Here is a 26,344-nt window from a genome sequence, read left to right as displayed (position 1 = left end):
CACTTGTTACATGACGAGCCGGTTTGTTTACAAATAATAATGTCACGTGAAGGCGCACTGACGTCACAATTTGCATCGATCTTGCAATACACTACAGTTCACTGATACAAAACTCATTATCATGCAAACATGCAACGTGAATGTGATTGGTAAACAAATAATGCAGAAATAATGCATGTACAGTTTTAGAAGAAATTAGTCCATCAAATAGATTAGATTTTCACTTTTGACAAGAATAGGTAGGGTTGAAATTTCTATTATCGGGGATAATATTGAGATAAATGGGATTAAACTTACCGTCAAAAATGTCTAGAGAAGCACATCTCGAGAACCTTATAATTAATAAGCCATACTTACCAAAATTACTCCATATTAATAAACCCTATGTAAGTGAAATTTCACAATGATAACGATAAATAATTTTGATGATGGCGATGGAGCTGGTTAAATTGGCGCTAAAAATATTCTTACTCCTATTACGTAATAAAATTTGTATAGAATTGAATTTGACAAATGTTCGACTAAAGTTCAGCATAAAAAAACGTTAATATACAGAAGCGTGACAATATATTACTGATAAAGTGTGTATATATTTCTGTAAACGAAGTTGCCTGTATACTTCACAAAGGATTGCATTTGAGCGCAAGGAGATCCCTATTGTGAATTGGTTTATTTAACCCCTTTGAACCCAGGGTCGAAGTTCAAGATGTTAACATATTAACGGAAAATTTAAGCGTTGCTTTTATCATTGAGGCCATCTATTTTTATTGCAGGGTTTCACATATTTAAATCGGAATTATAGAAAAAATGGAATGTTGTTAGCAGAATCAAAACAGAAAATGATGAACTTGATTATTTTCAGCAATACATAAATTGGATTGAGGGTCTGTGTATTCACATTATTTGTAAAACTTTCCTTATTCCTGTGAAGCGTGTGCTTTACATCGAGGCTTGCTATGCTTTACATCGACGCCACAGGACTGCAAACCAATCAGGGAATGTTTATTTGGGGCATTCAACCTATTTTAAATCAGATTTTGGCACATTTTAATCAAAATTATAGAAAAATGGAATATTGTTCGTACATATAAAATAGAAAAAGATGAATACTTTTAGCTAAAAATGATTTGGATGGGGGTTCTGTGTATTCACATTAGTTGTTCATGTTGTACAACTCTCCTTACTGATGCCATATTTTGGAATTTCCGTGACCTAAATAGTTCGCGAACATTGATATTTTTTTATATAGTATAGTAAAAAGACATGAAAAGTTTGATAAATAAACACAACGAAACATTATAGCCTTGAATCTTATATCGAACTGATGAAAGTTTAATTAGTTCTTCAAGTCAGTTATCTATTTATTGTCATAATTTAACTTTTTTCCTTTATCATGTTTACTTGATCGCACCTCTTAGTCTATGTTATTCAGATAAACGACCCCTGACCTTGATTTAGATATTTACCTGTGTAATGATAAATGTATGTCACGACAGGAGACATATCACATTATAAGTACTATCATAACATGTATAATCAGTGTATATGATCATACATACATTGTACTTAAATAACTTCCTGTTTAAACAATGGCGCAGACATCGACGACTAAATGTAGTTTGTGTGAAACAAATAATGGCATGTATTTCTGTTATGAATGTAAGTCAGCATTATGTGGGCCTTGCCGGAAGACTCATGATAAAATTCCTGCAACTCAAAATCATTCTATTACAGACTTAAATCGTGTAGATCGATCAATGTTCAGCTCGGTCTCTAGCTGTAATACTCATAAGCAAGAATTTTCATTATATTGCACAACGTGTAATATTTTGATATGCAGTAAATGTGTTGCTACGAAACACAAGGGCCATGATTTTTCTGAAATAGAACCAGTTGTCGGAGACATGAGAAATTCGTTGAAGAAACAAATTAAGAAAAGGGATGAAAAGTTAAGAAAACTTTCATCCGTTGTAGATAATATTCGATCTGTCAGATTAAAAGCGCTCAGAGAAGATGCACAACAAATACGCTCAAAAGTGCACTTAGCGATACAGGATATCCAAAATGTTATTGAGAAGCAAAAGGAAATAAAAATAACAGAAATAGATGACTTTGAGAAATTTGAGAAACAGGAATTAGAGACCGCATTGGCGACGAAAGAGCGAGTTCTTAATTCCTTTAAAATCCTCCAAACAAGCTTAGGGAAGATATTAGACGAAGAACATGGTACTACCTTTCTGACTTCTTACAAGACAATGAAGTCCGATTTCGATGAAGTTGATGACGGATTACAAGAAATAAACAATTATCAGATTCCGTCAGTGAGCACGAAAAGTGTGAGAAAGGATGTTACAATGGCTGTAATTCAGCATTTTAAGAAAAGGTAATGACTAAGTTTTTTTCCTCATAGATGAAATCACACATTTTTATTTGAAAATAAGGAGAAGTTCAAAATTAGCCAAAGGGACAACTATCAACCAGAGACAAAATGATGTGCATGTAAACAACTATATGGGTCATCGTATGGCATTCAACAATGAGCAAGACCCATACCGTAGTAAAAGCTATAAAAGACTCTGACATGGCAAAATGTGAAATAATGCAAAGAAGAAAACCAATCAATAAACTAAAAACAAAAATAACAGACATGAACCATCATACAACAACCACTGAATTACAGGCTCCTAATTTGGGACAAGCACATATATAAATATGTTATGGCTTAAACATATTTGCGAGCGCTCGATCCACACCCTGATCTGGGACAGTGGTGTAAGAGAAAACAAAACAAATGAAAAAGCTGTAAACAATGAGGTCAAAGAGTTTAACTCTTGAGATCTGCGAGATTAAGTCAAGATATCTAGTTGTGACCTGAAAACTAAACGATTAATCAAGATTTTAGAGGCCCATGCCCGGGAATTAAAATAATTACATCAATTTTTGTCAAAATTCGATGTGCAGTAGACTTTATCACTGTTAAGTGCACAAAACTACTTGTCCTGTTTTATAGTGTGTGGAGTGGTTAAGTGTTTTACCAGATATATTCATTTCACCAATATTGTTTCAGAATCGAATGGTGTTCAGATTATGATACGTTTAAAATCCCTCCAGGATCTAAAGCCTCTTGTGCACTTTAATGAACCCTTTCAACCTCTCTATCCGTAGCTTCGTGTCAGACAAATTGATTTCCCTTTCCAACATTGTTACCCTCCTTTTCAAGTGACAGTCCAAAAGTCCCACTGTACATCCAGACAACCTTCTTCTTGTTTTTATGGGAACACAATTTGTCCTGAATATGCTTCAAATATTTTCCACATGACGTATAAACAACCACTTAGTAATCAATCCACCTGTTTATGCTCTCGTTAATCAGACTCCCAAATTTATACAGGTGCGATATGGTACCGGAGCTGGTAAGGAACTTATCAGTCATTTTATATTAGACATTTTGTTTGTTTGATTTTCAACATAGTTGCAAGCATAGATTACATTAGACGTATTTGGCACAACGTTTTGGAATTTTGGATCCTCAATGCTCTTCAACTTTGAACTTGTTTGGCTTTATAAATACTTTTGATTTGAGCGTCACTGATGAGTCTTATGAAGACGAAACGCGCGTCTGGCGTACTAAATTATAATCCTGGTACCTTTGATAACTATTGCAAAACAATTAACAAAATAATTTCAAAATAGAACTTTTTATTGTTTTTGCACGTTTTTTTTTTATTAAGGATACATTTGGCATTAAGTTAACAAGCAAATGTTCAAAAAAATTAATTTTCCTCTAAACATAAGAACATCTATTACTCAAACTGTGATATTATATTGGATATGATGACATTTTTAAAGCATAAATACAAGACTTTGTGATGAAAACAGCTTGGAAACCGATGGAGACGACTTAACAACAGCAACAGGACAAACGGTGATTATAGTTTATATAAATATGAAATTCAAATGACTGATAAGACAAGACCCTGAGGTCAGTATACATTTTTAACAATAATGTATTTGCAATATGTCAGCATCTAAATTCTACAATTTAAAGGTAATCGCAATGAAAAAAAGTTGTATTTTTAGATCTTTGAATATTTTAAGTGTATTCCTTGATTTTGCTTCTTCTATGATCCTCCTGAGATAATTTTTCAGTCAATTAAGTATATCGTTTTTATCATGTACATTTGAAGATTTATATACATGTATATAAGCAACAGTAATCATTGAATTTATTCAAAAACATTAGTAAACCAATATAAATAAGACGAATTATTTAGACAAAAAGGAAATCTTTGTGAAAACATTGTTGGAGAGGATATTTAAGGAAAAGCCTACTGAAGATATATGCCTGTTTTGGGGTTACTATAGCAATAAAACAGTTAACAAAAAGCAAAATAAATATGAAAAACAATATGAAAAACAATACTATATAGTGAATTCCAAATTATTAACAGTTAACTATTTCCCGCGAATTTTTATATATCTCATAACCGAAAAGTATCACGAAAATAATTCACACTTCTTCTTTCATAGGTTACATTTGTCTCAAATTGACCATTAATATAATATTATTCCCAAAAACTGGTTCAAATTCCATAATATAAAGTCTTCAACGATAAGATTTTGAAATAATCAATTTTATGGTATTATAGTCATATTCCCCCAAAAAACAAAGACATTTTGAAAAATATTCTCACAAATAAGACGCAAAACAAACCATTTGAGTTCATGATTGTATAATCAGAGTGGTCTTACAAGTTTTATGCATCTGTAATCAAGCATCCCAAATAATATCGATATGAACAGTTTTGTGCTATAACTTGCAAAGTTTAATAACAAAGGTATAGGGTCAATATCTCCTGAATTAATTTCACACCAGTGCCTTTTCAAAAAGTTTTTTAATCTTTACTTAAACTCATAGTATCACCTACAATGAGTACGTTAAGTTGTAGCAATATGTTGGCTTCTTTCTAAACAGTAATCAAATCATAAACGCCTGAAAATGACAAAAAAACATAATTTTGAGAGCTTTTCCAAATTTTGAATACTTATTCCAAACATGTACAAGAAGGACATCGTCAACCACTTCCAAAATTATGTTGAAGTAAATGTATGTATTTTCCTTCGGATACAGATTGATTTTGGTTAGCAATAATGACCTTCAATGCAAAATTTGACGAAATCATGTTTAATTCAAAAATTTGTTAAAAAAAATGCCACCAACAGCAACAAGTCCCACTGAAGAAGAAAAGAACACAAAACAACTATTTTGATATTATTGAAAGATAAAAAAAAAAGTTAAGCACTGTTTAAAGTATAAAATTTGACTCAATTTTTAATTTCCGATAGGATTAGACAAATTTAAGATTATTTTAATTTTGAACCTTTGCGTGAAGTAAATACAGGGGAAATTGGCGTTACTCCTTGAAATAAAATCTCCGTCAAAAGGCTAGATAGTTCCTTGACTTCTAGTTGCACAATGATGTAAGATGTGAAAATGTAAAAAGTCGAAATTCCTAATCTATGTAGCGTATTCTATTCGCGCAAAGCATAAAAAAATAATATTTAAAAAATAAAGACATGTTTGTATAATGATTGCCAATTAGAAAACCATTTATCAGAGACGGCGTGGATGTGTGCAAATATAGGACACCGAACGGCCTTCAATAATGAGAAAAACGGTATAGTAAGAAGATATATTGAACACTTAGTCTCATTGATACTCATTTTTGCATTAAAAGGCTTCTGAACAACATGTACCTGGAGACCTGCTCAACTTTATAACAGATGATTCCAATTTTGACGATGAAAGTAAACAAAAGAAAGCAGAACTAATTTATACAAAGCTAGTAGAGAAAGAAAATGAACTGAAAGATTTATTGAGAAAAGAGGTATAAAAGAAGACGACCATTTTATTTTCTTGGAGAGGGTAGGGGTGGGTTGGTGGAAATAAATATGCTGACATGGTAGGAGTTGGAATTGAGTAATCTTACACAAGGTTGGACGAAAATGAATATTCTGCCGAATAAAGAAAAGGATTTATTGTGTACAAAAATCAATATTTGAAAATAACTTGTTTTCACTCCAAGCCGCACAAAACATATAACACTACAAACCAGAAAAAGTCTGAAATGGCCTATATCTGTACTCGACTGTACTGATTTTTACTCGACCAGTCTGAATTGGTCTGAAACTTACTCGATAGTACTCGACTGTAGTCTGGACCATACTTAACAGTCTGAACTTGTACTCGACCTTTACTCGACCAGTACTTAACCATTTTATGTGTGTCTGAACTATACTCGACCAAGTCTGAACCATACTCGACCTAGTCTGAACCTTACTCGACCTAGTCTGAACCATACTCGACCAGTCTGAACCTTTCTCGACCTAGTCTGATTCATACTCGACCTAGTTTTTACCAACCTAGACCTATTTCTGTACCTCCCTTCTGTATTTCATCAATTTAGGAGCTATATCTAACAACAGTTATTTCCCTTTGCCAAAAATTTAAACAACAATTTGAAATCCATATTGTATTTATTACAGCACACATACTCAAAATTTCACAATAAACATAATATAATCATTATTCAACATTCATCAACACTATAGTCAGTTTTAAAAATTATTATACAATAAATTAAGTTTTCCTTTAAATTAATTTTTAAAACATAAAAACAGTTATTTCCCTTTGCCAAAAATTTAAACAACAATTTGAAATCTATATTGTATTTATTACAGCATTGACCCAAAATTTCACAATAAACATAGTATAATATATAAAAATATATTGAGACTTTAGAGTGTATATATATCAAATCTCTAAAATAGAAAATAATAATGAGATTATCAAAGGATGTGATTTATAGACAGTTCTAAAAATTATTATACAATAAATTAAGTTTTCCTTTAAATGAATTTTTAAAACATAAAAACAGTTATTTCCCTTTGCCATAAATTTAAACAACAATTTGAAATCTGTATTGTATTTATTACAGCATTGACCCAAAATTTCACGAAAAACATAATATAATATATAAATAAATTTAGACTTTAGAGTATATATATATATCCAATCCCTAAAATAGAAATAATAAAGAGATAATCAAAGGATGTGATTTATAGACAGTTTTAAAAAATATTATGCAATAAATTAAGTTTTCCTTGAAAGGATTTTGATATATTCTAGTCAATTCTTGATGATGTTTTCATGGTAGGAAATTTAAATTCACCAGAATTTCACCAATCTAAAAGAATTTAAATAGGAAATGATACTAATATTTAAAACAGAAAAAAGAAAAATGTCTTAAAAGGTATTTTAAATAAATTTATGAATTGTTTACAGAATATGTTTTTTGTATAACAGCTTTTTGAAATGAACTTGCATGTTTAATGATTCTAATTTAAGGATTGGCATTCGCATACCATAAACAGTCCAGTGGCTATTTTTTTAAAATTTTCAAATAGGAAAATTTCAAAGTACAAAGGTACCCTGGACAAAGCCTGGGCATGCCAAACACAGTCCAATTACTGACATATTTATTTACCTTAATTAGGAACATTTCAATTTACAAGGGCATCCTGCACATGGCACGGGCATACCTTATGAAGTTATTTTATATCTGTTAAATAACTAACAACAGATTTGAAACCTCAATAAATAAGACTTTATATATGATTGACACAAGTACAGGAATTATAAATTATATACAAGTTTAATTAGCACATTTTCGTCATTGTAAGACAGCAAAGTAATACACTTTCTTTAAAAAAAAATTATAACAAAGCATTAAGTAAAATATCAGTTGTTTTTATCATCACTTTTTGAAAACATTATAAAAAATTAAAGAATATCAGACGATTTTTTCAAAATATCAAGCTCTTTGTTTGCAAGCAATAAAATTTAAAATGGGGACTGTGTCAAAGAGCATAAAGCAGACAACAGCCAAAGGCCACCAATGGGTCTTCAATGTAGCAAGAGAAACTCCCACACCCTTAGGTGTCCTTCCGCTGGCCCTTAAACAAATATGTAAACATGTACTAGTTAAGTGATAATGGACGTCATACTAAACTTTGAATTATGCACAAGAAATTAAAAATTGCACAAGACTAACAAAGGCCAGAGGCTCCTGACTTGGGACAGTCAGTTTTTGTTATATAATGAAGTGCTGTTCTCTTTGACTAGATGTTCACAAAATACCATATAGTCTTTTTGTATAAAATTAAAAAATTTGAAATTCTATATACCCGGTACATGACTGTAGCATAAAGTTATTATTAAAATAATGATAGAGATAGGCATAACCAAAGACAGTATGCTTATAATTTGCTTATTATCTTATCCATTTATGTAAAGAGGTTCACAGAAAACTGACAACTTGTACAAAAGGTCTGTACAACAACAATTAACATATTTAACAGGTGGTTTAAGCATTTAAAAACCAAATAACACCATCCTCAACTGCTGTGACAATAGGATTGCTGATATCCTTCAAAAGACATAATTTTGAAGTCAATGTTACATTCTCTGTAAACCAAAAAGATCCACTTGCCTCTGGTAAAGGAAATACATCTAGTCGTACCCAAGTAAAAACATTGTCCATGAAACAGTGTTGGTATATCTGCTTGATTTTTCCAAACAGCATTGTTGGATGTCTTACACATACAATATAGTCACATGATCTTGACACTGACTGATATAAATAAGTAGTGAAATACACCTCTCTCTTGCGGTCTTCGTCATATCTAAACACTGTATTTTTCTTCTCAACTATGGGATCTACATCAAATTGTTCAAATTGTAAGTTTGGAAAAATTTCTTTGTATCTACAATGTAGATCTTTAATGTCCTCCCGGTGTAATAAGCTGTTGGATAGTATACTATTGACACTGGTAACAGGATATTCCTCACTTGGCAAAACTTTCTCTGCAACTTTATGGAGTGCATTCTTCCTGCTACTGTCAGATTTGACTGTTCCATTGAGCAAATTGAAAACACTCCAGTCATATATCTGGAAAAAAAGACAAGACAATAAAACAAAATTGTAATATATTATCTAAATTGTACGACTGAGGACATAACTTATTATCAAAATCCTATTTATTTAGTTATAATGTATACATACACGACATAGTCCTTTTTTAATCAGTCATTTTTTTGGGGTTGGGAGGGAGCTCTTCAATACTTATTTGATAAGTGGAGATACTGGGTACTGTAACCCAACCCATTTTTTTTTTTATTAAAGTTAATCTTAAAAAAATATGTCTTTTTTTCATATATTGTGCAGACCTGCCAAATTTTTAAAATCTTTACAGGGGATTTAGTGCAATTTTTGTGGCGTTTCAGTATGCAATATCTTTAACTCTTGAAATGGTCTCATTTTCTTATTTTTCCTTTTGGTATTCTGATGATGAGTTAAGGAGCCAAACTTGTATTGAAGGCCGTACATTGACCTATAATGGTTTACTTTTATAAATTGTGATTTGGATGGAGAGTTGTCTCATTGGCACTCACACAGCATCTTCCTATATCTAAGGAGCCTTGATTTCTTGAATTGCATGATTCTTGTTCTAATTAATTGGCAATATAACTTAAAGAATAGGGAAAAGTAGCCTTAATAAATAAAAGACTTTCTTATCATTGCACCATGACCCAAATGACCTAAACCTAGATGCCCATGTCAAATTATAGATTAATAGAAATTTATCAGAAAAAATAAAACTGGTAACCAATAATTTTTTAGGTTTCCAACTTTTACACACCCGATATCAGTTTTTTGTTCAGGCATGAAAATAGGGATAGTTGGGAGGTCTGATTTGGTTTATATCTATTTGGTATATAGAAAGTATCCTTGATTTTCTGGCCGGTTTAGTCTTGTTACTCTGCACTCATATGATTGACCGAGCACAAGAATGTTTTACCACAGAGTAGAAAACTTGTCAATTATTGTCAGAGGCTGATTAAGGGGGAGGCCCGGGCCCCCCCTTTTGGAGAAAAAATTTGGTTGCTTATATAGGGAATCACTGAAGCGTGACTGGAGCGGGCCCCCTCTTAGGTCAGTCAGTGGACCCCCACTTATGAAAATTTCTGGATCCGCCACTGATTGTAGAACCTATATACAAAAGTTGGTTACATGAAAATGGTCATAAATAGTTGCTTACACAGTATGTTTGCATGACTGTAGATTCTTCATGCCCATGCTGTAAAATCTGTCTTGTTATCCAGCTGTTGGCTCTTTCTAGTGGATACAACCACCTATCATATAATGGTCCAAAATCCATAAACCCCTCAGGTATGTGGTGAAGTAAATGTGTCGTCAAATTCTGTAATGTTAATTATGAAATATATAGATAAAGAAGAAACTATTAAAATGAAAATGACCATTTCTCAATCTGTTATTAATTGTTGCTCCTTATCAAATAACCATAGAAAGGGAGATAACTTATAAAATAAGTAATTTTATGCTTTTAAAGAAATTTCTTATTTTACTGGTAGCAAGAACATGAGTTTTATAACTTCTCTCTTTTAAAAAAAAAAACCCTTATCAAGCTTTCTTTCTAATTACAAAAAAAAACATGCTTTTTCATGTATAATCTACACAACAGCAATTTTAAGCACCATACGGTGACCTCTAGCTGTTTAATTCTGAGTCATTGGGTCTTTTTTGAGAGTTGTCTTGTTGGCAATCATACCACATCTTATTTGTTTATATAAAAGATAAAAATAAGTATTCCTCACTAGTTCCAAACTAGAGGCTCTCAAGAGCCTGTGTCGCTCACCTTGGTGCATATATTAAAAAATGGACAGATAAATTCATGACAAAATTGTGTTTTGGTAATCATGATGTGTTTGTAGACCTCACTTTACTATCAATCAATCAATCAAATATTTATTGTCATATAAACTCTGAACAATAAGTTTGTGACAAATAATATAAACATACACAAAATACTGAACATTCTTGTTGCTACATTTATCTCTATCTATAATGAACTTGGCCCAGTAATTACAGTGGAAAATATTTTCTAAAAATTTACAAAAATTTATGAAAATTGTTAAAAAATTACTATAAAGGGCAATAACTCCTTAAGGGGTCAACTGACAATTTTGGTCATATTGACTTATTTGTAGATCTTGCTTTGCTGAACATTATTGCTGTTTACAGTTTATCTATATCTATAATAATATTCAAGATAATAACCAAAAACTGCAAAATTTCTTTAAAATTACTAATTTAGGGGTAGCAACACAACAACTGGTTGTCTGAAAATTTCAGGGCAGATAGATCTTGACCTAATAGAGCATTTTATTCATGTCACATTTGCTCTTAATGCTTTGGTTTCAGAGTTATAGGCCAAAATCTACATTTTACCCCTATGTTCTATTTTTAGTCATGGTGGCCATCTTGGTTGGTTGGCAGGGTCATGCACACATTTTTAAAACTAAATACCCCAATGATAATTGCGGCCAAGTTTGGTTAAAGGACGCCAGGTAATGAGAAAAGCTCACTTGACCATTCAGGTCAGGTGAGCTAAAAATAGTATAAAAAGAACAAATCAATTTCTGGAAAAGAACTGACCTTTGACAGGAAAACTGAGAAACCTATTCAATTTAATACGGTATACCAACTTATTTTTTCAGACACTTAAATTAGTGTTTTACCCTTTCTGGTCCACTTCACAGCCATTCAATTGAGCAATTTTCTTATTTATTTGATGTAATTTTGATAAGAAAGATTCAGGTTTTAGATGATTATTTATGATTATTTTCTACTCGAGAAAGTGGCCAAAGTAAGTTTGTTTACAGTTGGTCTTTTAATTTGATCATCTTTGCAGTGCATTAATTTGTCAGTACACGCATATTCAAATATATTATAACAAAATACCTGTAACGTCAGTGGAAAATCTCTCTCAAGTAGTGTCACAGCAATATGGGTGTCTTCTATCAAAGAAGGAATTTCATCTTTCAGGTATGAAGGTTTAACAAGTCTGCTCAACACATCAAATAGTTGAAAAAGTGTCTTCTCTTGTTGCTGTCCTAATAGACCTCTCAAACACCATGAAGCAGCATTTTGGGTTACAAACTGAAAAGTTAATTAAAAAATGTACATGAAAATACAGCTATTCTAATTTTAAGCACATTCCATTTTTCATATTTGCCAACTTTTCAAGTTTAAGCTTAATTAAAAGAAAAGAGCTTAGTTCATAAAATCATTTAAGATTTTCCTCTACCACCTCTTTATTATTTTTATTTTTTATCATTCCTTTTAAAGTATGGTTTAAATTTTGTTTAAATGTATGCAAATTAAATCACTTCATTTAGTTAGCATGTTTATAGTCATGTTTGTATCACATTGTTTTTATCACATTATTTCAAATCTTACATAAATATGCCTTCTGTGATAGCGCAAACCTTCCATATACATTTTGTAGCATCAATTGTCAATTGATCCCATGTAAAAAAGTGACATTATCCAATCAAAATAATCTTTACAAACTTTGTTGCATTAGAATACTGCATCTAGCAGTCAATAATCATATCTGGATATACTTGTCAAACATAAAAAATAAGGAGATGTGGTATGATTGTTAATCATGAGACAACTCATCCAACAAAACTAAAATGAAGTGAATGTAAGTATTTATTTACAAACATTCAGTCTTCCGCAAAGAGAAAATACCATATCAAATAGTCAATGATAGTAGGCTATATACATGCATATAAAAGGCATGCAAGAAAAATATGAAATAATTCCACTTAGAAAACTTAATGACCTTAAGCTACTGTTCAGTCATGTAGGTATTAAAAAGATGTGGTATGATTGCAAATGAGACAACTCTCCACATAAGTGACCAAAGTACACAGAAATTAACAGCTATAGGTCACTGCACGACCTTCAACAATGAGGAAAGCCCATATAATTTCGCAGAGATAGGTATAAATGGCCCTTGAAATAACATTGTAAAATAAACGAGTAAACTTGAAGCCTAATCTATGTACAGAAAACAAATATGTAACACATTATTGACAAACAACAACCACTGTATAACAGTCTCCTGAAAAACACATATATTCAGAATGTGGAAGGGTAAGCATGGTTAGTCTTGTATTACAATTTATTGATACTATACAGAAATTCTCAATTGAGCTTTATGTATCAGTTTGACGATTAAAAGCTTAGTGAATAAATTTAATTGAATTTTTTGCTTGTTACAAATCATTTAGGGGTTTTAAAGCATACCACTCATTTAAAGTAACCATAGCATTAAAGATTGTTCTGACTTTCCATTTTGCAGATGAACCATGATTTGTGAATATGGTAGACAGTGAATTTTTTTTTAAGGAGTTTTGAATAACACTTCTATTTAAAGATTATTTATGTTTTAACATGCTATGCCAACATCTTATTAAGGGTCTGTTGTTTTCAGTATTTTAAGTATATACATGTATGATCATACGTATACTGAATACGCTTTAAATACATTTATTTTAGTTATCATTCCAGAACGACAGTAAAACAATTTTGAAATTTTAATCAATTTTAATATAGATTTAGACTGTTGGTTTTCCATTTAAATGCTTTTACACTATAATCATTTTTGATGCCCTTCATGGCTTGCTGTTTGGTGTGAGTCAAGGCACCAAGTTGAAGAGCTTAGTTTTGACCTATAATGGTTTATTTAAATGCTTTGAACCAAAATTTGCAGACATATTCAAATGTTGGCAGTATGTCAATTACCATTATAGAGTAACACCCCTTTATAAACTGACCAGAGCCGGATTTATAGGGTTTTTCAGGGGGACCCCTCCCCCTCTTTTTGGACAAAATTGGTTGATTATATAGAGAGTCATTCATGCATGATTGGAGTGGGCCCCTCTTTGGCAGTCAGTGGGCCCCCTGTATGAAAATTTCTGGATCTGCCACTGCTGGCTGTTTATAGGAATAATTGGGGGGGGGGGGGGGGGAATTTGATACTGCACTGAGTAGCTGAAGTTTGTCTCAACCAAATTATAATGAAAGCATACAATTACAAATGTACCTTAAAACACAACATGGAGACTTACAGTTCAAGTTACGGTTGTGAGTCATTTATCGCAGCTGTAAGTTTTGCCCCCTTTTAAATTTGAAAATAGCAAAAAGTGAGCAAGGGCATTTGAGTTCTCAGACTCATTCGTTTTGTGACAATTAAGCATAGTTTGAGGTTAGACTTCAGTTCTAAATCATTGTAAATAATCATTAATGGCTTTAAATTATTTTAGCTTTGAGTGTTCATTTATTGAAGATTTTGGACTTTAAAGTATAATTTTCAATCTTCTTGTTGATAATCAATATGCCTGCCGATATTCAGGGCAGGAAATAGGAATAAGAATTGTTGCCTTAGTTTTTATGAAATGTCATAAAAATTCATCATAAAACTGAAATTTTGTATTTTGATTTATACTGAAAAAATAAAATAAAATAAAACTCAAAATTTTTGGCTTGTGAAATGCAACATATGAAACAATTTTAAAAATAGAATTTAGAAAGGATATGGGGAATATGTTACAGAGACCAGTGTTGGATCCAGACATTTTTGAAAAATGGGAGTTCTTACACAGGAAAAGGGGATCCGGCTATCAGACTATGTTCACATTCAAATGCATTGATTGTCCCAAAAAAGGGGGGTTACAACCCTGGAGACTACAACCAGACCAAAGAGCAGATAACAACTGAAATGCTTTCATTGGAGGAAATTAATTAACAAAAGTATAATAAAAATAGTAAATTGATATATATATATATATAGATATACATTATAGGAAGATGTGGTGTGAGTGCCAATGAGACAACTCTCCATCCAAATAACAATTTAAAAATAAGTAAACCATTATAGGTCAATGTACGTTTATATTGAAATTTTTAAATACAATTTCTCTTAAAGCTTTATTAAGATCATAAAGACTGTATAGTATTATATTAAGTTTACTGGGTCAAGGACGTATAACTAACATAACTAATATACGTCCTTGACGGGGTGCATTTCTGCCAGAGTTTTTCAACATCTTTTTATCTTAGAATGCAGTGGATTTCTTAAATATTAGCTTATTGCATTTAAATAAATTTCCAGTACTATTTACATTCGTGTAAAAAATAAACTGTCTGGGCATCCTTAACCCTAAAAATTTTTTTTTTGAAATTTATTCAAACATAATTTGGAATTATTTCCAATGAATATTAAGGTATTACAAAAAGAAAAAAAGAACTGATCGAACTGTTTTGTTGCAATTGTTCATAAATGATTCAAACAATATTTCCTATCAAATGTTTTATTTATTCTTCCACATTTATTAAATTGCTTTTCTAATATTTTTTCCTTCAAAATTTTAATTTTATCCTTGTGACTTTTACTCTGTTAACCTAAGATATATGTCCAAGGGGAAAAGAATGCATAACAAAAACCATAACATATAAAGTTTCTTATAAAATACCATTTTGTACATGTAGGACCATACTTAATATAATACAATATGTTTGTATTATATGTTCTGTACGTGGATAGGGTTAAGTTCAAGTCAAATTTTTAGACCTTTTAGTCTATTGAAATAAAATGAGCTTTATAATTGACTTACCCACACAATTCTTTCACATCTTTTTCAAATTGAACATGCACAAATAAAATCAACAAAATAAAATAAGTCATTGGAAAAACTACTTCAAGATTATGAAAAATTACACAGGTGATTTTATTATATAACCACGGTGGGTATGGTTGTCCTGCGAGAGAACGTACTGTGCTGGTGATTCGGTCCTGACGGGTGCTGGTGATCAATGAAAAAATGTAAACAAAGACGAAAATGATGATTTTTGACGTTTTCACTCATAAAAAATGGAAGAAAACAGTTGAGATTTTTCAATTTCGTTTCGTATGGGTTCATATATAAACCATTAAAAAAATAACCCTCTAAACTGTTTCAGTAAGCTTAACACAAAAATGCTCATTTTCAGAAAATCTCGAACTGAAAAAATAAAACAAAAATGCTCATAGAGTCCGCTTTCTATACCGCAATCCACACGACAAAACAATTTGGTGAAAAAACATTGCAATTTATTAAAATTTAGCATTTTCTCAATTTATTCATGTCCTGATACTGTGCTGGTGGGTCCTGTCATTGTGCTGGTGGGTCCTGATACGGTGCTGGTGATTTTGGATAAGAAGTTGGTAATATTTGAAACAAATGTTACAAAATCAATAAAATTAGCCAGATAATTGTTGCCAACAGGATCTATGACTCCCATTTTAGCTCTTGTGCATCCATTTGGATGTTTAATATGTGTTTTCAAATGATCTGAACTTGTATTACATAATAACATAAAAGGGCAACATATTTCGTCCAATATCAGATAACAATATATAGTATCTAAAATAAGATAAAAATTCCACAATACTATATAATTCATTTTATGTGTCAATTTGTTCGAAAAAAGTCGAAAAGAAGAGACTTTTTTAATGTCATGATTATATGTCGCTTTCTAGATCTATGCTTAGCATTTATTTCAGATGACATGGACTCCTCACCCTGATGACCCTGCTGCCTTTCATAACTTTATCCGTATACATATATTAATAGATAAACAAAAGGCTGCATGCAACACGTATTTTTGTATTTAAAATGATTCGTTGTAACGAAAATATTTGTGGTGAATGGAAACTGTGAGGGTCACAATCTTAAATTGCATATAAATGTTGCTGGAACCAGTTTCGTTTTCTGATCTGAATTTTCTCAAATGTGCAAGGTAGATAGACATTTTGATTTTTTTTTACTCGGTAATGAACCATTGTGTTGATCCCATGCTAAACATAACAAAAATCTCTGTACAAAGGTCTGCGAATTTTCTACAAAAATAGTGATTTTTTTTCCACTAAATTCTCTTTTTCTAATAAATACAATTATGAACTATAAATGATAATGCTAAAAATTAAAAATGCAAGAAGTTTCCCCTTGATATATGTACACAATTATATCTCTATTATTCATTGTCTGTGCTGTTTTGATACTATTGCAGTTTGCACGTTTCGGAATTGACAGGCCATATGAGGGGTCATAAACCGTACACGAAAAGATAAACTATTGATATAAGTACTTAATTTGCATCTTTGAACCCCCACCCCGGCTTGTTTTTTTAGGAGCATGGGGTGTCTAAAAATGGTCGATTACAGACAGCCGAGTACGCATTTTACTTTCCAGGCGTGTTATTGTTGATTGTTAAAGTCCTGAAAACGGATAGATGGAAACAAAAAAGTTTGATATATCTGGCTTTAGATTCAGGTTTTTTTTAATACAAATTAAGGCTACATTTAATATAATAATTCTATGAATTCACAATATAAAAAATGCAGAAAAAAAAAATGAACGAAGTGAAATATCTAAGTAAGAAGTCATTACTACAGAGATGGTGTGTTTGACACACAAAACTTAAAAGCTTAGTGATATTACCAATATTAAAATGAAAGTACATGTATATTTTAGTTGGGTATTTTTTCCATTTACTCATTTTCAATTATAATCAAGGCACATTTTATTTTTATTCATGAAAAATATTTATATATAGAAAAGAAGGACACATTGTTCACTTCCTTCCCCGTAATTCTTTATCAAAAATATTTATTTTGAAATGAAAAAAGCTAAGAAATCTTAATTTTATTAGTGTTCTCTAGGTTAGCCTGCCTTTTCATAAAATAGTGATTTTTTTTTAGTGTTCTATCGAACTTTCAAAAAAAAAAAACAACCTGATAACAGTTTAGACAAAAAAAAATTGTTGGAAAAATCTTACAGCAAGTGATTCTTAATAGCTATTAGATACATTTTTTCTTTTACAATACAACTTTTAAATCTTACGGGAAACTATTCCAAGCTTTCACTGTAACCTCGCTCTAACTTATCCCCATCCCTCCCCCCGCCCCCCCCCAAAAAAAACACCAAACAAACAAATTCGCAATACTATTGTCATTCTTATAGTCAGCACTCAATTGTTCACAAACAAATGTGTTTGAAGCTGCTAAAGACATGATTCAAACGCTCATAAAGTCCTTTGTTCTATATTTTTGCTCTCAATTTTTATGCAAAATCTTTTACATTTTTATTTTATGGGTTATTGTTGAAGGTCGTGCGATGGCGTATGGTTGTTAACACATACTTCCTTTGGTTTCTTATGGAAATTTGTCCATTGACAACAAACATACCACATCATCTACTTTATATAAGTATTGTATAAATTACAACGTATTTTGGTGATCTTGCAAAATGATCGTAATCCCGAAAATCGTAAACATATTTTCTTACCTTAAAAGGGGGCAAGAAGGGTTCCATTAACAGGCCAATAAATAAGATTACAGTTAGTTTAAAAAAAAATATTTAAAAATAGGTGTATTTTTTCTCTCATAATAACAGTAAACAGATTCACAACAATGTCAATTTCAAGAAAGCAGACAACAGCTAATACGTTAATAACAGTACAGCATCAATGATCTTGAATATATGCCACTTTTAACTAAAATAAAAAAGCACAGAACCAGGACATAGGAGCACAGAACCAGGACCATTTTTCTTATCACCAGCACAGCGTCAGGACAATTCCGTTTAACGAACTTGCACGACTTTTGCTATATAATATTGTTGTAATATACTTTGCATGGTACTTATGACACATCAGAGAAAAATTAAGCAACAAAACAGTCGTTTTATTGCCGTTCTGATACAATGTAAACAAACCCACCAGCACAGAATCAGGACCCACCAGCACCCGTCAGGACCAAATCACCAGCACAGTACGTTCTCTCGCAGGACAACCATACCCACCGTGATAACCCTTAAAGGTGAAATATACTGACTCCACCCACTTAAATGGCCCACAGGTTTTCATTAGCAGTTGGAATATTTTTATTGCTCAGGTTCAAATTGATTGGCTGAAACAAAACTGATGATGCAGAGAGACAGTTAAGATTTAATTAAAGCAGATTAAATAGTAAATAATATATATTTATTTTATCAACTATTAACAGAATAAATATAAAGAGAAATATAAATTTACTCAAGATTTATTAAAATGTAATTTGTTTTTATTATGACTTTTATTATAAATTTTGTTTTAATTTCAATTTCTTCAAAAATTTATATACAGATAGAGCATACATGCAATTATAAATGTGGTGCAGTTATTAAAGATGTGTAGTTTTGAAATAAGACTTAATGTGTTGATAAATATAAGAAACCTGAGCAGTTCTCAAAATTAGTGATCTTTTTCCCAAAAATTTAAACCAATTTTGAAAGCTATTCATATACATGATCATGTTTTAATTGCATAATGTGCATCAAAAATATTTGGAAATTTACCCATCATTTAAATATTATAGATGGGATTGAAAATATTTAGAATGGATATTTAGAAACTTTTCAACACCGATTGAAATTCAGGTATAAATCTACGTAAACAATCGATTTTAGTTGATAATGCATCAAATATTGTTTTATTGTAAATTTTGCAATTAAATATGAATAATAGCAACTATAAAATAAATTTTGAAAACGACACCTTTGATTTATAAAATCAAGGATTTTTGTTTTAAAATAATTCTCATTGCAATCCTACTTCTAAATAAAGCTAAAAAGTAAAATGAATAAAGTTGCTGAATTATGTTGTCAAGTTAAAGACATGAGATAAAAGAAATACTTAACAAGATTTAATTACCTCAGTATTATTTACAGGTAAAAAGAAAATCCTCTTTTTCCTTAAACTCGTGTATTACTTTTCTAGCTTATTCAAAAGGCCTTGCAATTTAAGTTTTACAACATGTTATCACATTTTCACAGGATGTTAATTACAATTTATTACTCTCTGACCAGGTGTGCTCTTTTTAATTAGTGTGTCTTGAACAGGAGGTATTACTTTGTAATTTACCCCTGATCATAAGGTCTATGACCACAAAAAATTGAAATTGCACAATAACTTAAGTATAAGTAAACAGAAATCTATGAAATTTTAACATAAGGTCTATGACCACAAAAGGAAGGTCGGCCTCAGTGAATATCAGTTTTTCAAAAGTCAATAAAACCACATATTTACCTCATCAAAAGACAGTAATTGTATAATATTCAATTGCACAATATTGTCCCGTTTTCAAATTGGTCTACATTAAGGTCCAAAGGGTAAAAAATTAAACTTTGTTTGATTTCAACAAAAATTAAATAGTATGGGGTTCTTCAATATGCTGAATCTAACCATGTATTTAGATTTTAAATATTTGGGCTCGGTTATCAAATTGGTCCACATTGAGGTCTAAAGGGTCTAAAATTGAACATTATTTGATTTCATCAAAAATTTAATTCTTGGGGTTCTATATATATATATATATATATATATATATATGCTGAATCGGACCATGTATTTAGATTTTGGATATTGAACCATAATAGGTAAATGTCCAATTTTAAATTTTTAAGTTTTTAAGTTTAAGTTCTTAGACCACATTCATTCTGTGTCAGAAACCTAAGTTGTGTCAACTATTTAATCACAATCCAAATTCAGAGCTGTATCAACCTTAAATGTTGTGTCCATACTTGCCCCAACTGTTCAGGGTTCGACCTCTGCAGTTGTTTAAACACATGATAATTAAAGCTGCATAGAAAACAAACTTCATAGAAAATTTTGAAACCATCTGATCTGAAGGTCTGCATGGGAGACCCCTCATTTTAAATTCTTTATTTTTCAAAATAATGTTTCTTCAAATTTGATTTATTTTGCTAACTTTTCTCTTTTTTCTCTATTTTCTCTATTTTCTCTATTTTCTCTATTTTAGTACAATTAATCTCTACTTATAATTTGCCATCTTTGTCTATTCTTTATTCTTTCTTGTTCAGTCCTTTAATTTGCTCTCTTCGCCTGTAATTCTCTATTCTGTAAACCCTATCCAGACCCTTTTAAGGGCATACAGTCCCACGTCCAGTTTTGATCCCATATTTAACTTAACTAAACGGGTTTTGAACTCTTACAATTTTTTTATAATGTAATAATTCGGTTTTATGAGTATATTTTAACATTGTACATACAGAATACTAAGTAAGACCTATTTAGAGAATACAGTACAACTTGCATACATTTTAGTTTTAAATTTATAGATTTTTCAGCGTATAGATATAGTATTTGACACTGGGTCTGCATGATAAATTTAAAACATATTCATCAAAAACAGTAGCTATCAAATATAGATATGCTATCATTATCTGAGGGGTATTTAAGGTGGTGTAGGGGATGGGTTGAGTATTGAAGAGGAAAACCACTAAATAATCACAGGTCCCTTGCTTTTTATGTTATTTAAGGGTTCTACACTCACAACAGTCTCCAAATTCATATGTAGCTGTATTACATATCAAGTAAAGGAAATTCTGTAACTATAAAATGACCTTATACAGATGAACATTTTAATCATACTATTAGTTCACAGAGTTGCCATTTTACAATTTTGCACTGGAGGAGTAGTGGTTGAAATTGTCACCAATTCTAAAAAAATGTTTCATTTAAATAAAACTAGAGTTGTTTTCATTGCAACAAATTTAGAGAGCTAGAATATTGAAACTAAATTCATCAATTTATTTGCAGGCAGAAATTACTAGAACAGCTCATAGTAATAGGTTTCACAGCACATCTGATCAGGGTTTTGAGATGGCCATATCATCAATTATACAGTACCTAGGTGATCTGCAAGACACCCCCACTACAAGAGAAAAAGTTAGATACCGCCTTAAAAAGAGAATGTACAACCAACAGGGTTATGAAAAAATAAAGTAAGTTTTGCTATAACATTCACAGACTAAGGGCTGACCTTTGTAAAAATAAAAAAGTTCTGGTACTTGTATTATATCAGAAAATTTTGAACCTACAAAAGATTCTAATTTTATTATTCTTCACCTTTAACCTGGAATTAAAACAAAGCAAAAAAGGAAAAATTCTTTTACAGTTCTCATTTAAAACAATTAACCATGTGTTCCCTCGTCAAAGGAGTCGGTCCAGTAAGACATATAGCATTTTTACAAAATTGTTAAAATTTAAATTTTATTTATTTATTGGAAAGTAGAATGCTTCTGCTACATACATATGGGCTGTTTTTTGGGCTGAAATTCGCTGCCAAAATCGGCCCTTACTCCTTTACAAATGGATGATATTTGAATTCCTCTTTCATAATTTAAGCAGCACCATATAACATGATATAAACTTGATAAGCAGTCTCTTGTCTGAGAGGAAAATTATATCTCTTCACCCTAACCTAATACAAGGTACTGGATCTCACATTTATGAATTATAACACTCAGTCACAAACTTTTGCCTTTTTTTAACTGAAACTAGAAAAAAAATTGTTGCAAATTTTACTAGGTATGAAGATATAAATCATGAATAATTTACTAGGAAAGGGGGAAAACCTCCAAGAATGACTCCATTAAAAAATACAGGCATGATGCATCTAAATTAAGGATGCAAGATGAAATTAAAAAAAAACAAGAATTTTACATTGATACTTTGAGTCTGGAGCATAATTAAGTTATAGAAAAAATAAAATAAAAATATTAAAGGTTGTGAAGCTCCTTTTTTGAGATATTTGCAATTTAAAAAATGACAGGAAAAATCCTAAACCTCATCTTAGTATAATCTTAATAAAGAAAGAGATCTGTAATTTTTTCTGATGGGAAAATACATTAATATTATCAAGATGTAACAGATTAAAAAGATTGGACTTTCGCAATACACAGCTGATGTTTGAGAAATGTGAAATTCAAAATAGATATGAATAGTTCAAATTCTCTAGTATTATGAAAGCTGTTATGTTATTACAAATAGAGTCTCACGCTTTTTAATTGAACAATTTGGATTTGATAAATAAATTCACAGAAATCCATTATATATCAGAGGGTAATTATATGTTTGCCTCTTAACTACAAAATGAGGTATGGTATGATTGCCATTAATGAGATGTGTATGTACTTACTTGTACAACTACATGTATAAGATTCTAACTCGAACGATTGCATGCATGATCCACTAAGGTAAAAATAAGTTCATTTATTTATTTATTTTTGTAGAAATCTTGCACAAATGAATGGGGTGAGTGTGAAGAGTTGCCAATCTGCAGCTGTGAAGCGTGGTCTACCGTTTACAAATGAGCCAGCAACAAAACAAACCAAAAACACAGAAAACTCACCTGTGTCAACTTCAGTTTCTCCTATCAACACGCCTATTGTGTCTCCTGCCGTCACACCAAGTATTTCTCCTGCCGTCACACCAAGTATTTCTCCTGCCGTCTCACCTAGTGTTTCTCCTGCCGTCACACCTAGTGTTTCTCCTGCCGTCACACCTATTGTCTCTCCTGCCATCACACCTATTGTCTCTCCTGCCATCACACCAGTTGCTTCTCCGACTCCTTCTAGATCTTCATCAGTCACCATGTCCTCAGGGTCACCAAAGATAACCGAGAAGGTATTCAAAACAGCGAATGGTGTCACATTTAAGATCAAAGATGTTGTGTGTATTGCAAATTCAAAAACACACTGTGACTATGCCGAAGTCAAACAAGTCTGGAAGACCAAAGTGGACATTCATTATTTGAAAAAAACTTCAAAGGGACTTACAAGTTGGATGCTTTCAGCAAATGAACATTACAAAGACAGTGTCCACATCAATTCAATTTTTTATTCATTTGGAAAGACAAAATATAGCCAAGAACACCACCAAGTCATCAAAGAAAAACTATCCAAACTTTTTTAAAATTTAAATGTTAATATTGTATTGTTGAGAATATATATATATATATGTAATTTGTTAGTCCTCTACTAGAAATGCCAAGGGAACAAATCTGTCTGTCCAATTTTTCTGCCTGGAAAGTCAATTTACCAAATTTTTTCAACATTCATGACTATTTTATTTTGATATTTGGTATATATATAGGTTTATTACTAAAATTTACATGTCGTGTCTATATTGTGTTCCAACCAAATGATATTGATTTGATATTTGGTTTATGATTTAATTATAATATAGATCAAAGATCAAGCTATAATTTTTATACAGGTCCCATAATTTAGGATTATCATGTCTGTAAATCTGTCTATTAATGTTGTTGATGCAACACCTTCACTAAAAACTTTTTTTTAGAAAATATTGCACATTAAGTTTGCATTTTGCACATCTGCAAGGAATTATGCAGCTGTTAGGGACTATATTGATAAGGTGGTACCCAACACTTTCACTAAAATTAATTTGGCTCGTTTAATTTCATAAAATTTTGTCAATGTATTTACTTTGACCCTTTTACAAAAATATAAAAATTTCAAAAATTCTGAACCAACGATTTTGTCAGAGCAATTACACTGGTCATATTATGATATAGAAGTTTGACAAACAACAATTTTGATCATTGAGAAGCTTAATATTCCTTTTACAACACAACGTAATTAAAACGTTTAGCTGACTTTACAGAGTTATCTCCCTATATTGTTAGGAACCACCTTAATAGCATTTTGTCTAGTAATTAGACATGTTATTCAATGTATAGGAATTAATTTCTCAAATACCGGTTTCATGTTCACGTATTTTGAGGGAAAAAAATACACAATTAGGAAGAGTTGGGTATTGATTTTTATTTCAAATAAAGGAAGTGGAAACAGCTAATTTTAACTTGTGCAATTTGTGTAAAACATGTATATATACGCTTTTAAAATCTATTAATTTCAATTGTTTTTATGTTTAGCTTTTGATATAAAGTTAGTTTAAAAAAAAAAATAATCTTTTATATACTTTCTATTGACCAAACTCAAATCGCCGAAATTTTTAAAAGTGTCTAACATGTCTAATAACTGAATGGATTAGTACTGTTGCACCATTTTTTGTAGTGAATAAAACTGATAAATTTAAATGAATGCAGAAATAAATCTATAAATTAAATTTCATGTTTAGATTATAAACTGTTTATTTTAAAGAAAGTTCTTTTTTAAATATGAAATTGAAAAATATATTGTGAGGTAAACATTTTTGTCAGTATTTTATAGGTGTGTGTGTTAAATACACAATATATTATAGGTGTGTGTGTACAACACACAATGTCAAATCATTTCTCTATTCATGAATATATATATGTGTATATAAACTGTGAAAATCATTTCCATTCTCTTCTTATTCCCTTGTTGTGTTTATTCTGCGTATGGCAACCAACAACAATTAATTCATTCTCTGTAATAAATATCATGTATATATTTATTGAATATAAAAACACAATATTACATACGTTTCAGCCAATATGTGTGTGTGTATATAAACAATGTATATAAACTGAATGTCATTTCTATTCTCTTCAATAAATATCATGTATATGTATGTATATTAATATAAAAACACAATATATTCCGTACGTTTCAGCCAATAAGTGTGTATGTATGTGTGTGTGTATTTAAACAATGTCTTTTCCATTCTCTATTTAGTATATATTATACTAGTATACACTATTTATCAAAATATTTTAATATTCAGAAAAGATATATGTCTACAATGTATATTGATAAATTAATCTGTCATTAACATACTTTTAATTCTTGTATTACTTTAATAGTATAGCTTTCACATATTACATGTATTATGTATATATTTGCATTTCATCAAATCCTAAATATTAGTGACATTTTAATTTCTGTATTACATTCATGTATTTTTGTTGAAATATCTTGAATAATAAAATCATTATTTATTTGAAAATGTTTTGTTTTTAATTATTATTAAGGTATGACATTTTTTGATGCAAAGGGATGTAACTCAATCTAAAATAATTGAAGTAATTTTTAATTTATATTAGTAAACAGTTAAAATTAATATAAGTAGGGTTTTTTGGTCGAGTTTGGTTCAGACTGGTCGAGTATTGTTCAGACTTTGGTCGAGTATGGTTCAGACCTTTGGTCGAGTATGGTTCAGACTGAAAAAAATAGGTCGAGTACAGGTCGAGAATGGGTTCAGACTGTTTCAGACTGGTCGAGTACAAGTTCAGACTAATTTCAATGGCAAAAATAAGGGTTTAGTACAAATCAGTACAGTCGAGTATGGTTGAGACTGTGGTCGAGTACTTTCAAGTAAGATTAAGACCAATTCAGACTAGTCGAGTAAAAATCAGTACAGTCGAGTACAGAAATAGGCCATTTCAGACTTTACTGGTTTGTAGTGTAATGCTACCTAACAACAGATTAAGATGATTTTGTACGTCCACGAAACATCCTTCCGTTGTAAACAAAATAACTATTTTCAAATTCCGAAATTGTGATATTTGTCATTTTAAT

The 26,344-nt window shown here is 30.9% G+C and overlaps 1 protein-coding gene and 2 long non-coding RNA genes across 3 annotated transcripts in view; 2 read left to right on the top strand and 1 right to left on the bottom strand.

Annotated features, from left to right (window-relative positions):
• The first annotated feature begins 1,561 nt into the window (after window positions 1-1,561).
• The window catches only part of LOC143056071 (uncharacterized), a 44,087-nt gene continuing 19,304 nt past the window's right edge, over window positions 1,562-26,344 (top strand). The window contains exons 1-3 of the mRNA XM_076229147.1: window positions 1,562-2,383; window positions 3,850-3,925; window positions 5,739-5,888. Coding sequence (XP_076085262.1) covers window positions 1,590-2,383; window positions 3,850-3,925; window positions 5,739-5,888 — 1,020 coding nt within the window. The 5' untranslated portion in view covers window positions 1,562-1,589. The remainder of the gene's footprint in view (window positions 2,384-3,849; window positions 3,926-5,738; window positions 5,889-26,344) is intronic.
• Window positions 8,109-12,080, bottom strand: LOC143056540 (uncharacterized). Its single transcript, XR_012972394.1, has 3 exons — window positions 11,886-12,080; window positions 10,162-10,323; window positions 8,109-9,011 (listed from the first exon to the last, which is right to left on the bottom strand). It is a non-coding gene; the product is annotated as an uncharacterized LOC143056540 (long non-coding RNA).
• Window positions 20,862-25,772, top strand: LOC143056634 (uncharacterized). Its single transcript, XR_012972432.1, has 2 exons — window positions 20,862-21,820; window positions 23,111-25,772. It is a non-coding gene; the product is annotated as an uncharacterized LOC143056634 (long non-coding RNA).

The sequence above is a fragment of the Mytilus galloprovincialis genome, chromosome 13 (genome assembly GCF_965363235.1).
Source record: "Mytilus galloprovincialis chromosome 13, xbMytGall1.hap1.1, whole genome shotgun sequence".
NCBI classification, from domain to species: Eukaryota; Metazoa; Mollusca; class Bivalvia; order Mytilida; family Mytilidae; genus Mytilus; species Mytilus galloprovincialis.
The sequence above is the reverse complement of the archived record's forward strand: the minus strand, read 5'-3'. Positions and strand labels throughout refer to the sequence as shown.